Here is a 16,516-nt window from a genome sequence, read left to right as displayed (position 1 = left end):
AAAAAAAAAGTTAGTCATTCTTGGGGCTGCAGAAGTGGGGAATAAAACTGGAACTGATCTAGGCTGTGTTTTTTGTTTATAGATCTTTGTAACTTTTCTGAGATGGAGAGTGGTTTATAAGCCCACGCACAATAAGCAGCAGCACTCTTGCCTTGACTCCTTGTGTTGTGCTAGAGCAGTGGTTCTCAACCTGTGGGTCGGGACCCCATTTGGGGTCGATCAACCATTTCATGGGGGTCGCCAAGCAAGGCTGTCCGCCATTTTTTTTGTCCGCCATTTTTTTCCCCTTTTCCAGCGGGTGCCTTACCTCCCTTGGGCTGGGCCAGCTGGTGGTTGGCCTGCTCCGTCTCTGCCGCTTGCCAGCTACGCCTCAGCCGGCGGAGGGGACGGAACCACACATGCGCGGTGCTCCCGGGCAGGGAAAGTCCTCGACTTACGACCGGTTGGGTAGTCCTCGACTTACGACCGGTTTAGTCCTCGACTTACGACCGGTTGGGGTCGCGGCATTAAAAAGGTTGAGAACCACTGTGCTAGAGTGATACTTGGACTTGAGCCAATATCTGTTGTCATCTTGGTCCTTGAACTCGATCCCTTTGTTTGCATTGCTTATGGAATCTCAGATTCTTGCCTTCAGTTAACATATCACCCTGCCTGGACAGAAAGCTGGAACTTGTTCTGCGGCTTGATAAACACGTTGCCTCTAAGATTTATGACCAGCCTGTTTATGTTGAACCGGAATTAAGTAAAGCAGTGGAAACTTGTTCCAGCCCTAAGCCGAAAGTCAGGCGACACAGCCTTATAGCAGAAAAATAAACATCAATTAATTTGCACAATTAACAGCAACATTTACAGCTCTGTAGATACAATAGCTCCTCCTGCCCTCTTTTATCACTCTGGGAGTGCCCACTCTTCCTCTGGCATTCTCCCCAAATATGAAGGTAGTGCATAGAAATGTCCTATATTTTTAGGCCAAGACATCTTGTTTTTACAGCTACAAACGGCTGCTGTATTCCATCTAAAAATCCTTGCCATCTAAAATTCTATTACTAACTGACTCAGCAGCAATTTGGGCAATTCTTTATCTCTTAGAGCAGAGCCCATTTATCTCAGCTTTTGCAGGCTTCATCACATAAATAACAATACCTAACCAATTACAACCAGGAATGCATATTTATGTGTAGTCTGTGGTTTAAATTTTCCTGAAGCTGAATTAGACTGTGCAAAGCATGTTAGGTGGACTCAGTGTGAGTCAGAAGAGCAAGTTAAATTAGTCAGAATGGAATAGGATCAAACTGATCTGGGGATTAAGATGGTATTAAACGGGTGTTAGACTTTAATCCTAATTCAGAGGGAGACTGGAAGCAGTCCGTGTTAATAATAGGTCTGCTAACTCAATTTCAGCTATGTGGGTCCAGTAGAAGAAGCTATGATGTGATTTGTTGGGTTTTGACAAAGTAGGTTATCTCAACCCTGCCAATGTTGTATGTAAATGAAGGCTTATTGTGCATCCCCACAGTGGGATCTAAAGTATTGTAGGCCGGTTACTACATCCCTTCTTGCTCCCAGGACCTTGCCTGACTTCACTCTTTATATTAAAGAAATATCTGATGTTTAGCAATGAAGAACTAGCATACTGTAAAAGAAAATGCAGTTTCTAGCATTATCTTGATTTCCCAGGATGTGGGTGCCTGGTTCCACATCCTTTCTCAGAAATAAAAATGAAGGGTGGCTGAAGATTAGTCTAGATCAGTGATGGCGAACCTGTGGGCATGCCCACCACCACTGCGCCAGCATCTCACGCAGGTCCATTAGGCCGCTGTTGGTGCCCAGAGCAATAGCCCCGCCCAACAGAAAGGAGGTGAAGCGGCCGGGTAGCAAGCTCGAATAGAGGTGGTAGAGCACTCCCCCATGCACTCGCTGGCCTCTGTGTGTAGGGGCCGATGGTGTCAGCCAGCAGCCGCCCCTGCCTCGCCTCGCCTTGCCCTGCAGCAATGGCACCCCCGCCCTACCCCCTGCCTCACCCTGCAGGAAAAGTTTCCTGCCCACCGCCCCACCCACCAGAGACCCCCTGGATCTCCCCCAACCCTGCCTGGCCCCCACAGCTGTCCACCCCACAAGCATCATCGAGGTGGCCACATCCACTCCGGCCACGCCCACCCAGTCTGCCATGACCACCGCAGCCACACCCACCCAGTGGGCCATGCCCCCCCACTGCCCCCCCGAGGGCACCACAATGCGCCCCTGGCACTTTGCGATAAATAAGTGGGTTTGGGGTTGCGGTTTGGGCACTCGGTCTCTAAAAGGTTCACCATCACTGGTCTAGATGTTTGTCCAGAAAAGAAGAAATATAAGTATCAGGTATGATCCCATAGAAGAGACAATGTCAGGGACCAGTCTAGTGATCCCATCACTGGCGGTTTTTAAGAGGAGCTTGGACAATCACTTGTCTGAAATACTGTAGGGGAGCAGGGGGTTGGATTAGAAGACCTCCAAGGTATTGCTCTCTCCTTTATGAATAGTTATTACACTCCAGACTGACTATTTTACACCATATGTATCTCTTAAAGATTTAAATGTTACTCTCCCATCAGTCAGCATTAAGTTTCTCAAATTAACAATTCTATCCATTGCAATATTTCTTACACCTGAGTTAGTAGAAAAGTCAGAAAACTGAATAAAAGTGATCCATTGTCTTAAAGAATTCAGGAAGCCACCAACTGAAGGAAACGGTAATATTGCTTAAGGCAATAGTTTAAACCAGGGCTTTTCAACCTTTTCACCCATTGTACCACTTTTAGGATATGGCAATATGTGAGTACCACCAGTCGCCTAGCAAGGTGTCAAAAACTTGATGACCCCCCCTCAAAAAAGGAAAAAAGTGATAAAGTACAAGTAGTCCTTGACTTACAACAGTTCGCTTAGTGACTGTTCGAAGTTACAATGGCACTGAAAAAAGTGTCCCCCAAGGCACAGCCGAGCAAGACACCTGCCTGCCCGCCCGGCATCTCTCTCATTCCCCTCCCCCGCTACCACTTTTCTAGGATGGTCGCGTACCACCTGCCAGGTGCCAATGTACCACAGGTGGTACCCGTACCACTGGTTGAAAAGCCCTGGTTTAAACAACTTCCTCAGGTGTGACCGACATCTAATAGAATTGTCTTGATGCAACTTTTAATGCTAAGTGGTGCATGGTAGTGACATTTAAGTCTGGGTCCCTTCATTTTCTGTTATTTAAGAATTGTAAGTTCTATTGCCTTCCGTAGATTCTTTCTTTTTTTAAATTTCAGGGAAATAAGCACGTGAGCGGGTGGAGTAAAGGAAACACATATTTCCTGAAGTGACATGCTGTTTTTTTTAGTACTGCTTTCATTCCATTTATCAAGCTTGACTGTCCTTCATCTGACTAAGTGAGAGGTTTTTTGTGCTTCAGTTTTTGGTCCCTCAAGCTGGTTAAAATGACAACTGTCCTGCTTCATATCACGGCCGTCCTTCTCGTCTTCTGGGTGCCTACTAGTAAGTACTAAATATTCAAAACAACAATAACAACAACAACTGAATTTACATTTGGTGTAGCTGGTGAATTTAGAAGCTGACTAGCGAAAGAGCAAAATGGAACAAAGCACACGAAATGGAGAATCCTAATTTGTGTGAATGTTATGTATAATGAATTTCTTCCAATGATAAGTTGCATGCAGTTAACCTTAAAGGGTTGGCAATATACTACAGTATATAGCAAAAAGGGAAAAAAATCTTTGGTTTACCTGAGATAATGTAGCATATTTAACATTTTATAACATTTTCTATGGAAGGGGAAATTTCTGATACAGCTACAACTTACAGGAGCCTTAATCAGCATAGAAAAATGTGAGGGTTGCAGCGAAGTATAGTATAATATTTGCAAAGTGTGTGCTAGGCTACACAGTGAGACTTTTTTTTAAAAAAAAAGTGTTCTTAGATTATAGGAAATAAGAACATTAAATTGCTAATATATGTAATTCTGATGCTATCCTCTGATGACATTTTTCATGCTCAGTCAGTAAGGATTCAGTGGGCACGCACTATGTGTGTGCATATGAAAATGAAATGGGTTGAACAAAGCTTAAGGTTTCCTGGTCTACCAAAATATTTTACCTTAAGTTGTGGCTCCTCTCCTGGTTCGGCTGAAATGCCATCCATTAGTTCATCAGCCAGCAGAAAACAGTATGACACAAAATTTGTATTGTTGATCCTTGTCTTGCCATAGGAAGGATGCTATTGTATGGGGGTATTATTACATGTTGTGTGCAGGGGACATTAAAGAAAGATTTGGGTGAATTTCTTTGGCTTTCTTCTTGTCTCCTTCAATAAACATCACCACCCAGCAGGAAAATATACATCATTTTTCTGAACAACAAGGATTGTGAAATGCTTTTGGCCATAACCCCCCCCACACACACACACATACACATGCAACTGATAGCTGTTAGCTACTGATTGCTGACAGGAACATGGGGGGTGTGTGACATAGTGTAGTTCAGCCTTCCTTCTTCCATACTATATAGCTGACAGGCATATGGGAGAGCTTGTGTGATGCTATATAGCAGGCATGTCAAACTCGCAACGTCACATGACGTCGTGCAATGTATTGGAGCTTTTTTGCCATTGCCGGCAATGGGGTGGGCACAGCTCCGGTATGATGAAACCGGCCCGCGGGCCGGCAGTTTGACACCCCTGCTATATAGGATTCCTGGTACACCTTGCAACCCTCCCATGTCACCTGTGATCTCTTAAAGCAGGCTATTTTAAAACATGGGTTTAGCATACTACTGAAAGAGCCTTAAACCCATGTGAAGTAATCCAGGTCACAGTTTAGAGGATCAAGGGGATGGGTTGTGCAGTGCCAAGAAAAATCTACCTTCCAATTAATCACATAACTATCTTGTACTGCCTATCAGTGGATAAGACGTCTAGTACTACCTGGGTTCAAAATCTGACAGACAAAGGGAGAATTGCACCATGAAGCAGCAGCAAGAAAGTCTACTCTCTGGCTATAATTAGTGCATTGCTGCTGTCATCATTGGTCACCTGCTATTTAGGCCAATATTTGTCTTCAAGCCAAGATTGGTTCACAAGTCTTGCAGATAAAGAGAAAGCCTGATTTGAAAGAACTAGATTCTCCTACTGCCCAAGCCAAATGACCACGGAGGACAATGCTCAAGATTACTACTAGCTGAGGGCACCTTAAGGTTGGCTCAGGTTTGGGTAGGGAATGAGTTGAAGGCAAACTGTGGAAGACACAGCAGGAAAAGGAGATCTCCAGAGCATGTTCATGGGCCATTAGGTGCAAATGGAGACTGTAAGGAAATCCAGACAGCATTATTTCTTAGTGACTTCTGAACATAAAGGTGGACTGCACCTTTATGTAAGCCTATGTAAGCCTTATTGAAAGAAAGTACAGTTCCCATTTGTTTAAAAGGGGACACAGTAATGCCAGGAAATACTGTATTTTGCTGGATTGTGTCCTGTTAGAAAAACTCACTCTATCACATTTCATGAAATTCAAAACCTTTCCTGTCTCTGTCAAGGGAGAGCAATTTGTTATGGTACCTTGCAGATATGGTCATATATCTGCAACAGCAACCCAAAAAAGCCAATGCAATCCAAAGTTGCATTAACAGAGGGATTGAATCAAGATTGCGTGAGGTACCAGTACCACTCTATAAAGCCTTAGTAAGGCCACATTTGGAATACTGCATCCAATTTTGGTCACCACACTATAAAAAGATGTTGAGATTCTGGAAAGAGGGCAGAGAAGAGCAATAAAGATGATTAGGGGCCTGGAGGCTAAAACATATGAAGAACAGTTACAAGAACTGGGCATGGCTATTCTAGCGAAGAGAAAGACCAGAGGGTGACATGATAGCAGTGTTCCAATATATGAGGAGCTGCCACAAAGATGAGGGGGTCAACCTATTCTCCAAAGCACCTGAAGGCAAGATAATGAACAATGGATGGAAACTAATCAAGGAGAGAAGCAACCTAGAATTAAGGAGAAATTTCCTAACAATGGCAACAATTAACCAATGGAACTTCAGAAGTTATGGGTGCTTCATCACGGGAGGCTTTTAAGAAGAGATTGGACAGCCACTTGTCAGGAATGGTATAGGGTCTCCTGGTTGAGCAGGGGATTGGACTCCAAGGTCCCTTCCAACTCTGTTATTCTAAACCCAAACTGTATTCTAAGTCATTTTTTCCACTTCCTCATGACAGTTTGAAAACATCCACGATTGTTTTGAAGCCTATCATCCTTGCATTGCTGAGAATGAGGAACAAACAATTATTGTCCACTCTGTGTTGCCTAGGACTGGAGAGACATAAGTTGGTTCAAATCTACCCTTAGGCACAGAAGTTCATCATATAACGTTGGAACAGTCAAGCTTTCTCATCAAAGCCTACATCACAAGCAGCAAAGGGTGAATGGCAAGAGTAGTTATGCCTCCACTGCAGTACAAACTCTGCTACTTTTCTACATGTTCTCATGATGTTGAATCTACAATATGTACAAAAGGGATGTTGCTGGCATCATGACATTGCTTTCATCATTTTGACAAAAGCACTGGATCTTTAGGATGCTTCTGCTCTCAAGGGTGTTGTTGGGAAAAAAATGGAAGAATAGAAGATTATGTACACCACCTTGTGCATCTGAGTTAAAGACAGGATGTGTTTTTAATAAATCTTTTTTTCTAATTTTTTTACTTACAAGGATTTATCTACTGCCTGGATTGTAAGATTCTGGATGGATTGCAGGGCAAAAATATAATATTTGCACTTCAACACTGAGAGAATAGAAGTAAAGGAGCTCAGTAGCAACAGCCAAGCAGACAATTGCAATTGGTTACCAATTTCTCCCTGCTTGGACACATAGACTGGGCAGATGGCATCCGAGAGTAACCTGGAGTCAGTCCACAGAGGACTTTAAGTACAATTGACTAAAACGATTCAGACTTAATAAATAGTAAATCAGAAAATAATGCATAATTCATAAATCCAAAAATCAGGATTTATTAATCCAAATCAGGAGGAAAAATATATTGAATTCACAATACCATGTAAGGATATTTAGTACAAGCATTTTAAATACTCAAGAATATGGTGAAAATACAGCATCCCCTCCTGCAGTTGAGGCTCCAAATCCCTTGCATTTTCGATGCTCAAATTTCATTGGGCTGCTGCTATTTTTGAATGTTCATTGTCCAAGGTCATACCAATTAAGATTGATACTGTTTTGATTAATTCCTAAAGCAAAACATTACGTTATTTGTTTATATGATTCCAAATTGATCTTTTTGCATGTTTTGATATTTATTACTTTTTATACTTATATTTGCCATTTTTATACTTGCTGTTTTTAATCTATTGTTCTGCTCCATCCAAAGCTGCCTTCAGTGAGATGAATTGCTATATGAATTTAATTAACAAATAAATAAATAAAACTAATCGTGGCAACCAAACTGAAGGCAGTATTCTAGGTGTGGTCTTACCAAGGCATTGTAAAGTGGTATTAACACTTCACGTGATCTTGATTCTATCCCTCTGTTAATGCAGCTTAGAACTGTGTTGGCTTTTTTGGCAGCTGCTGCACACTGCTGGCTCATATTTAAGTGATTGTCCACTAGGACTCCGAGGTCCCTCTCACAGTTACTACTATTGAGCCGGGTACCACCTATATTACACTTGTATATTTGGTTTTTCTTGCCTAAATGTAGAAACTTACATGTAGAAACAGTCTATACACACACTTGCAATTTTTGTTTATTTAAAATTAGTGGTGTTGCTCCTACCATTCAGATCCATGCTGATGATACCTTTTGGAATTCTAATGGTGGTTGGTTAATCCTATTTGACCTAAAGATCATGTCTTTAGATTTTGGGTGGGGGATGTAGATTTTAGGAGTCTTTGTCTTTCTAATCCCATCAGATCCAAGCTTCCTGGCCCCAGTCTTCCTGAATGAATCACCAAATCTGCATTTCTACAGAGCTGGTTTTGGCTTGGGGCAGATTGGGGGAGATGGTTTCTGTCTCCCCCCCCCCCGTTTTATTCCTTTGGAAAATATAATATTCTGCTTTTTAATATCCCCCAAAATATTTCCTTCTCTGGGGGGGGGGTGCTGACTTCCTATAGTACCTTCTTCCTCCTATTTTTCCCACCACAAACAACCTTGTGAATTACCAGGCACTGCTGAATAGATCTAATTTTGGTTTGTCTAGATCCCTTAGAAATCTCTGATACTATCCAGATCTAAATGTCAGATTATTTACCTTTAGTGGAAGGCAGAGATGCTGAAGAATATTAAGCAGGGTTTTTTTTTCCTTCCCCAGTATTGCTCAAATTGTTTGCCAACCCTGATTCTTCTGTTCTTTTTCAGTTGAGAGGGAGTAAATGCCCTCAAGCAAGGATGCAACCAAGTGACCTTTTGTAAAAAAATTCTGCTTACTTATAGTACACAAATGCTATGGCAGCACTTTTATTTCCTACCCTAACATTAATGATGTTCCTTTCCTTTTTCACACAGTCCATGGGTGAGACTAATAAGTCATCCTTTGCTGCACCAGTTGCATTCTCCTCCTAATTCTGACACAATGTTCTGTCTTAAAGTATCTATAATCTGTTAGACTTTATCACCCATTACTGGGTGGTTGACTATGAGTGGCAAGCGAGACAGCGGATGTCATACTGGCATAATTTCTGGTTGACTCAAGGATGGATGGAGACAGCCAACTCAGCAATAGGCTGAGAATTTGGAAAATGTTAATCTCAATGTATCTGGAAGAGGGAGTCTGAGGAAAGATGGAACAAAATGTTTCAATATTTTGTTCTCTGTTTGCCACAGTGGAATGAAACTCCCCCTTAGTTGGATTCTCACAATGCAGGACAAGTTAATTCAGACTTCAGACTTCACTTCAAACTTCACTATTGCCCCTTACAAAATACTAGGAGGTATCTCCTTCTCCCATCCCTCTTCTGTTACTTCTAATTTGGCACATATTCTTTGGCTTATTAATGTATTCAATGGATCATGCTAAACAATCTCGAATGAATTCTAATGAAATTTTACTACACTATTAATTTCTTCGTATCTTTGGAGATTCTCAATCATCCAGGTCATGGTTATCCCAAAGGTGCTTTTCAAAAGGCAACTGGACTTCCTTGATTTTTCTCTCCTTGAAAACATTTTGCTTCTTATCCAAGAAGGTTCTCATCCAAGAAGTCCAGATGCCTTTTGAAAAGCACCTTTGGGATATTAATTTATTCATTCCCTCCTACCTCTGTCACTGTATCAGTGCTGTCTAGGCAACCAAAGTGGAGTTTGCTTTGGGTTATGCTGAACTTTAGGGGGTAAACATCTAGCCCAGTGTTTCTCAACCTTGGTGGTTTTTAGAGGTGTGTACCTCAACTCCCGGGATCCCCCAGAGTTGAAGTTCATACCTTTTAAAGTTGCCAAGGTTGAGAAACACTGGCCTAGCCTATAAAGTGTTAAAAACTGTCTCTGTGTGCTAACTACCCAGGTGCAGACAGATACTTACACTTGGCAAAAGACGTGGATGGCCAGCAGCACGGTGTGCTCTCAGAACAGAGTTGTACGAGGAAGCCAACTTAGCATTCATTGCCAAGAATTCCACTGCAAAAATTTTGTTTGTCTTTTTTCAGTGGGTCTGGCTCAGTACAACAATGGCAGGAAGACATTTCTATTCCAAGGGAAAGTGATGTGTGATTTTAAAGTGTGCATTATTTCTTGGCATGTTACAAACAAGTAGAAAGCAAGAATGTGATCAATGTTACAGTAAAGGGTTTTTTATAGAGTTGACTGAACATGCTGTGAACTGATGGGAAATGATTTCTTTTTCTTGGTATCTTGCCCTTGGACCTGTTCGGCCAAGTTGTTTCCTTTTTGTCTTGGCTTATTCCACTCTGTGGAATAAATGTTGACAAGCAGATCGCTGCTGCTTTTAATGGGGCTGTAGTTCATCATAGACAAAATGAGAAACCAATGGTTTCATATAACTGGCCAGGAAGGGAATGAAAGGCTATCACTCTGTGCTTTTCAGTCATGCACTTCTCTAGAACTGTTCCAGGCTTGCCTTCCATTTGAGGGAGAGGTCACTGGTAACTCAGTGGTTACTCTCTGATTATTTATAATCACATGACATGACATACTAATGCTATTAATCAAAGTAAGGTGGTGACTTTGGCTAATGGATAAGCAAAGGTAAAGAGGTGGAGGTTGGAGCTGGGTGCTATACAGCCTGCAGGGTGCTCCTTAGCCCTCCAACAGTAGAAACTGGGGAGGAAGTGATGGCAGCCTTCCCATTGCTACTCAGTTGGACTGCTCTTTGGCTCTAGGTGTTGTTTTAGTATCTATGTTGAGTTCAAGTCTCAGTCCATATAGAAAGGATGGAGAGTGCCCAATTGTCCATTCCTTCAGTAGGCATATTGGCTTGGGCAGAACTTAATATGCAGCAAAATATTTTAGATGGGTAACAAATCTTTACTAGGATGACTCTTTGCCATTAATCCAGTGGAACAGCTTGCTGTCAGAAGTTGTGACTGGAGGTTTTTAAGAAGAGACTAGATAGTGACTTGTCTGGAATGGTATAGGGCAGTGGTGGCGAACCTATGGCACGGGTGCCAGAGGTGGCACTTAGAGCCCTCTCTGTGGGCACACGTGCCGTTGCCCCAGCCTTGCCTCCCCCGTGACACCCTCCTCACCAGCAGCCCTCCTGGAGAAGGGTCACCCCCGAGTGTGGCCCACGCGGAGCAGTGCAATCAAGGACATGGCAGCCAGGCAGCGTAGACAAGACTCTGCCCTCATGCCCCATCCCACACAGTTGATGCTGCGGGGCGCGGGCAGAGGGCATGGCTGCCATGGCGCTGCTGGGTGATCTGCGGCGGGCCCTGGAGGCAATGAGTGGCCCTGCGGGCAGGTGGGGTGGGGGCGGGGCAGGGGCAGGGCAGGGGGTAGAGTGGGGGCGGGGCCAGTTTTTGGGCACTCGGTCTCTGAAAGGTTCACCATCACTGGTATAGGATCTCCTGCTTGAGGAGGGGGTTGGACTAGAAGACCTCCAAGGTCCCTTCCAGCTCTATTCTGATTGATTGATTGATTGATTGATTGATTGATCTTTCAGCCTACAGTATTTTCCTTCCCACTGTGCTTATTCATTTGGTCTCAATATTGCAAACCCTGCCTCTGACTGCCTTTTAAGAGAGACAAGGTAGATGGAAGAGCGCCTTCTTTCCCAGTCTGTATTGGCTTCCCAATTATTCTAGGGAGGGCTCAGAAGCAGAAAACTGTCATTTATCAGGCCCAGCACAAAATGTTAGTGGGAACATAGAGAGTGGCTGGTCGGTAGGAGAGGTTATGTGGCATTCTAAGAAAGGTTACAGTTTGGGGTTCTGTAATGGCCTGTGGCAATGACTTTGGGAGACAGGAGGAAGAGCTGCAGACTAGGCAATGGTCTAGGCCAGGGGTAGGCAGCTAAATTCACAGAAGGACGGGACATGGCAAATGCCTCAAAAAAACAACAACCCTCCCTAGTTTCTTGAACTGTATAGATTAGTGGGAGAGATGTACTTTCAAATCTGCAAATTTCCTGTTATCGTAACTTTACAGTAAAGTTAGAGCTAGTTCTGGGGGTGCTTCTATCTGGAACACAGTACCTCACAAGGCTGATAGACACTCATACCGAAATCCATACAAGACTTTGCAATTCTCTAAATTACAGTATATCATAAATCAAATAAACATGCACAAGGAGCGATTTTATACTTTATAGCAAGTTTTCTTGGGTTTGATGCTGGAAAATGCGGTACACGTTTATCTAAATTGAATGATCTAAAATGTCCTTATAAAGTGAAAGATAAATGTCACAGCCATGTACCATCAACAATCTCTGTGGATGTAAAATAGATATTAAATGACAAAAGCAACTTTCAGCTGCTGAATTGTCACTGCAATCTCAATTAAATGACTTTCCAGGAATTATGGATCTATTTTTGTGAGTTCTCTGACAAACTGCATCAGTGATAGTCTTTGTTGCCAATGGAAGTTCCAAATTTAACCTTTGTAACATTTCGTTGTTGTCTGAATTGGGTTACATGAAAGATCTGAAATTCTTCTCCACTTGACACAGTTGTTTTGAATGCAAAATAGCTACTTTGTGTTTGGATTGTGTTTTTTCAGACATCTTGGTAGTATTTTGAGCCTATAACATTTCCCCTACATGCAAATTACCAAGTCAGCTGAAACTGTCTTCTCTGTACAAATGTCTCTCATCTATAGTCCTACCTAGAGCACAGGAAATGAAAAAGTGGGGCATCCAAATTTTTTCCAATGAAAGAAAGTTTTTTTAAAAAAAGAAGCTGATGCAGCTGCTTTGGAAATGTAAAAGAACAGAGGAGAACAGGAAGAGGAAGTGTAGAGGAAGGGGAAAAGCATCTGACTTAGGGAACCCTCAACCCAGAAGGAACTACTAATTCTATATATATAAATAAAAATGTAAATGTTTGTTTGTTCAAAATCTTAAATCTCCGAAAGTTCTGCACCGATTGCTTTGAAATTTTGACACAACGTTGCATTCGAATACACACGTGTTTTTATATACCTATATTATATAGATATCACACCTGTGACAGGTAAAAACATGCTTTTTTTGAAAAACAGCACCATCTGTTGGACGTAAAAGCAACACATGCTTTTACCAGACTGAGCCACAGCAACGCGTGGCTGGGTACAGCTAGTAAAGAATAAAATAGTTCTTCTTCTTCTTCTTCTTCTTCTTCTTCTTCTTCTTCTTCTTCTTCTTCTTCTTCTTCTTCTTCTTCTTCTTCTTCTTCTTCTTCTTCTTCTTCTTCTTCTCCTTCTCCTTCTCCTTCTCCTTCTCCTTCTCCTCCTCCTCCTCCAGGCCAGAATGCTTGTTTAATTTTCATCAAAATATCTTTTTTAGAACCTGCTTCACATACTTTTAGAACTGCATATCTTTTTGGTAAACTTTTCTTTGCATCCTGTTCTTGTTTTTCTAGTGCGCTCATGTGAAGTCAGCATCCATCCCAAAGTAAATGCTGTGATGTTTGGGGCTTCTTTGAATCTGACATGCACAGTTTCATGTAGCAACTATTCTGAACTGAGATGGGAAGTAGCTCTTCCATTCGTGCTCAAGAAGGGAGATGGTTGGATTAATCTGTACATAACCAGAGTGACTGAATGGTCACTTCCACTGTCATGCTTAGTTAACTATGGAGACTTTAATCAAACCTACACCAAGAAAGTAATTTATGTTTACGGTAAGTATTTACACTTTATGTTTACCATATATATTCCAAAGTCAGAACTAGAAGGTATCATAAGGCTTGGGTTAGATTTGGTTTTTTGGGGAAAAAATTCAGTAGAAGCACTGTGCTTATTTTTTCCCACCAACTATAAAATAGTGGCAAACTAGTGTTGCCGTGTCTTTGCATGGTGTTTAATGTTGTCGGTGGAGCTCAGAAAGGAGGTTCATGCAAGGCAATAACTGAGACTAGTTTATGTTCACCTTTAGAGCCCTTTCCAGCCCTCAAAAGGATTTGATCTGGGAAGTCTGCAGGGTCGAACCTGGCTTCTGCCTTTCTGGTGATCCATGGTGATTCTGCTCTAGGTGTAAACTGACACCACAAAGGCCATGCAACAGCAGTTCCCATCAAGTGACCTTCAGATATGGTGGGATGACAATTTCCAGAATTTCTGACCATTATGTTCTAAGGGATCAAGATCTCGAATCTCTTTTGGGCCGGTGGACACACTGGAATTTTTGAAAGTCTGTTGAGAACATGGAGAATGACCATTATAGGAAAGAGCTTAATCAGCCTTTAAGGTAGACAAGGTCAGGAAACAGGGGACACTAGTTTTCAAAAGTACTGTAATGCACTTAAGAAAATTCCAACAGAAACTGAAAATATACCAAAGCTTCTCTCTATTTCAACCTATTCCTAACCCAGTCAGGGCAGAATTGTTTTGAATTTCTTGTGCTTCCTACGTCCCCAGGACTTTCCTGTAGCAAACTTCATACTCTCCAGATGTGGTCTCACATCCCTGTACCAAGTGGCTGCTAAGAGGCTGTCATGAAACAACAAAAGTCAAAAGATGAGAAAAATACATTGCAATTTGTTTATTAAATTAAGTATGCCATCCATCTCACTTTGCAAAGTGACTCTGGGCAGCTTACAATTAAAATGATAAATACTAAAATATTAAAAGGCAAGATTGATACAGTGGTGCCATCTTTTCTGTTAAGGTCCACCAGCCAGCTCCAACACAGAGTGCCCCTATCAGGGCCCCAGGCCAACAATCAAAACTTGGTTTTAATGCCTTTCTCCTATGATTATACAGCAATTTAATCTTCTACTTCCACTGTAGTATTAAAGTAGTTTTATTGGTATATATCAATAGAAATATAATTTTTCTTTATCTCCAATAGACATAAAACTATTTTTTCCTAGCTCTTTCATCTTTGTTTTTGTTTTGGCATGGTATGTTATATAACAGTGATGGCGAACCTTTTAGAGACCGAGTGCCCAAAAACTGGCCCCGGCCCCGCTCCACCCCCTGCCCCGCCCCCACTCCGCCCCCCATCTTCTGCCCCGCTTGCCCGCAGGGCCACTCACCACCTCCAGGGCCCGCCGCAGATCGCCCAGGCAGCCCAGCAGCCCTCTGCCCGTGCCCCGCAGCATCAACTGTGCACAATGGGGTGTGAGGGCAGAGTCTTGTCTATGCTGCCTGGCTGCCATGTCCTTGGCTGCGCTGCTCCGTGTGGGCCACGCTCGGGGGCGACTCTCCTTCAGGGGGGCTGCTGGAACTCGTGCCATAGGTTCGCCACCACTGTTATATAACCTGAATGTAGGATTTGTTTATCATACATACTCAGCATTTTGCTTGCTCCAGTTCAAGATAGTATTCAATAATAATAATAATAATAATAATAATAATAATAATAATAATAATAATAATAATAATAATAATAATAATAATAATAATAATAATAATAATAATAATAATAATAAAGTTGGAAGGTCATCAAGTCCAACCCTCTGCTCAGGCAGGTAACCCTATACCATTTCGGACATATGGCTGTCCAGTCTCTTCTTAAAAACTTCCAGTGTTGGAGCATTCACCGCTTCTGGAGGCAGGTTGTTCCACTGGTTAATTGTTCTAACTGTCAGGAAGTTTCTCCTTAGTTCTAGGTTGCTTCTCTCTTTGGTTAGTTTCCATCCGTTGCTTCTTGTCGTGCTTTCAGGCACTTTGGAAAATAGCTTGACTCCCTCTTCTTTGTGGCAGCCCCTGAGATATTGGAACACTGCTATCATGTCCCCCCTCGTCCTTCTCTTCGTTAAAGTAAGCATTTATATATCTTGAAAATAAAACAAGAATCATTAGTTTATCTTCTTTTTAGGTTGGTTATGTAGGCTATTCAGAAAAGATGAATTCAAACCAAGATAGTGTGAACCATATAAGCATTCATTTTACCTCTCTGTGAGGTTATTTCTTATCAAAATATAATCATAACAATGCACACGTGTATATTTGGAATTTGAATCGTAATCTGAAATGAATTTGCTACCTTAGTTTTCTAACTCAAGACACCAGCAGAACACATTGTTCCAAAACAGGGATATTAGATCTTAGATAATACAATTTCCCATCCATGCAATTAATACCAGGAAAAAAGGTCCCTGATGGAAATCTATTGTACCAACCTATACTTTCTTCTACATCTAACATATATATATATATATATATCCAGGCATCAAGCCAAAAATTAATCAGCTATTTCAGACAAATAATCACAACCCTTCCACTTCCGCTTCCTCTTCCCATAACTGGAAATAAGCTATTAATCCTGATGGGGTCCATTATCCAGTTCATAGGATCACCACACCCATGGCAACAAACTTGTCTATACTGAATCGCCCTCCCTACTGCATAAGGAAACAGGAAACTGGAAACTCCAGAGGAAAGCAGCAGCTTCTGGCAGTGTCCTTATTTCCAAGAAGAAGCATCTATGGGCTCCACATAAGTCCTAGTGGTATTATTAGTGATTTAAAATAGAGGAAGGTTGCTCTGTGATGCTTTATTTAGAAGGGGATTTATCTGTCTTGCCCCACAACAACAACAACAACAACAACAACAATCATCATCATCATCATCTGGGGTGACTAAGAGCATGCTCGGGGACCAGAACAGATACAAGGAAGCAACTTTCCACTTTGACTTTTAGTAAAGAGATGGTTTTACAGTGGGCATAAGCTGGTGCTTATTTTGTGGAGAAACAGTCATGAATTGTGAGAATGGCTAAATGTTGGTACCAAACCAACATGCCATCCCTTTGATAGCGCAGTAAGGAAGGGATGCAAAAAAACATTTCAGGGATCTGGAATTTCAGGGATAGAATATAATAATAATAATAATAATAATAATAATAATAATAATAATAATAATAATAATAATAA

At 41.9% G+C, this 16,516-nt stretch overlaps 1 protein-coding gene across 1 annotated transcript in view; it reads left to right on the top strand.

Moving 5' to 3' along the window:
• Positions 1–13,069: 13,069 nt before the first annotated feature.
• Positions 13,070–16,516, top strand: part of LOC107285689 — a 54,862-nt gene continuing 51,415 nt past the window's right edge. Inside the window, exon 1 of the mRNA XM_015813915.1 lies at positions 13,070–13,318. Coding sequence (XP_015669401.1) covers positions 13,102–13,318 — 217 coding nt within the window. The 5' untranslated portion in view covers positions 13,070–13,101. The remainder of the gene's footprint in view (positions 13,319–16,516) is intronic.

This window comes from Protobothrops mucrosquamatus, unplaced genomic scaffold (genome assembly GCF_001527695.2).
Source record: "Protobothrops mucrosquamatus isolate PMUCROS unplaced genomic scaffold, P.Mucros_1.0 scaffold202, whole genome shotgun sequence".
Lineage (NCBI taxonomy): Eukaryota > Metazoa > Chordata > Lepidosauria > Squamata > Viperidae > Protobothrops > Protobothrops mucrosquamatus.
Note: the sequence above shows the minus strand (reverse complement) of the source record. Positions and strands in the feature narration are given on the sequence as shown.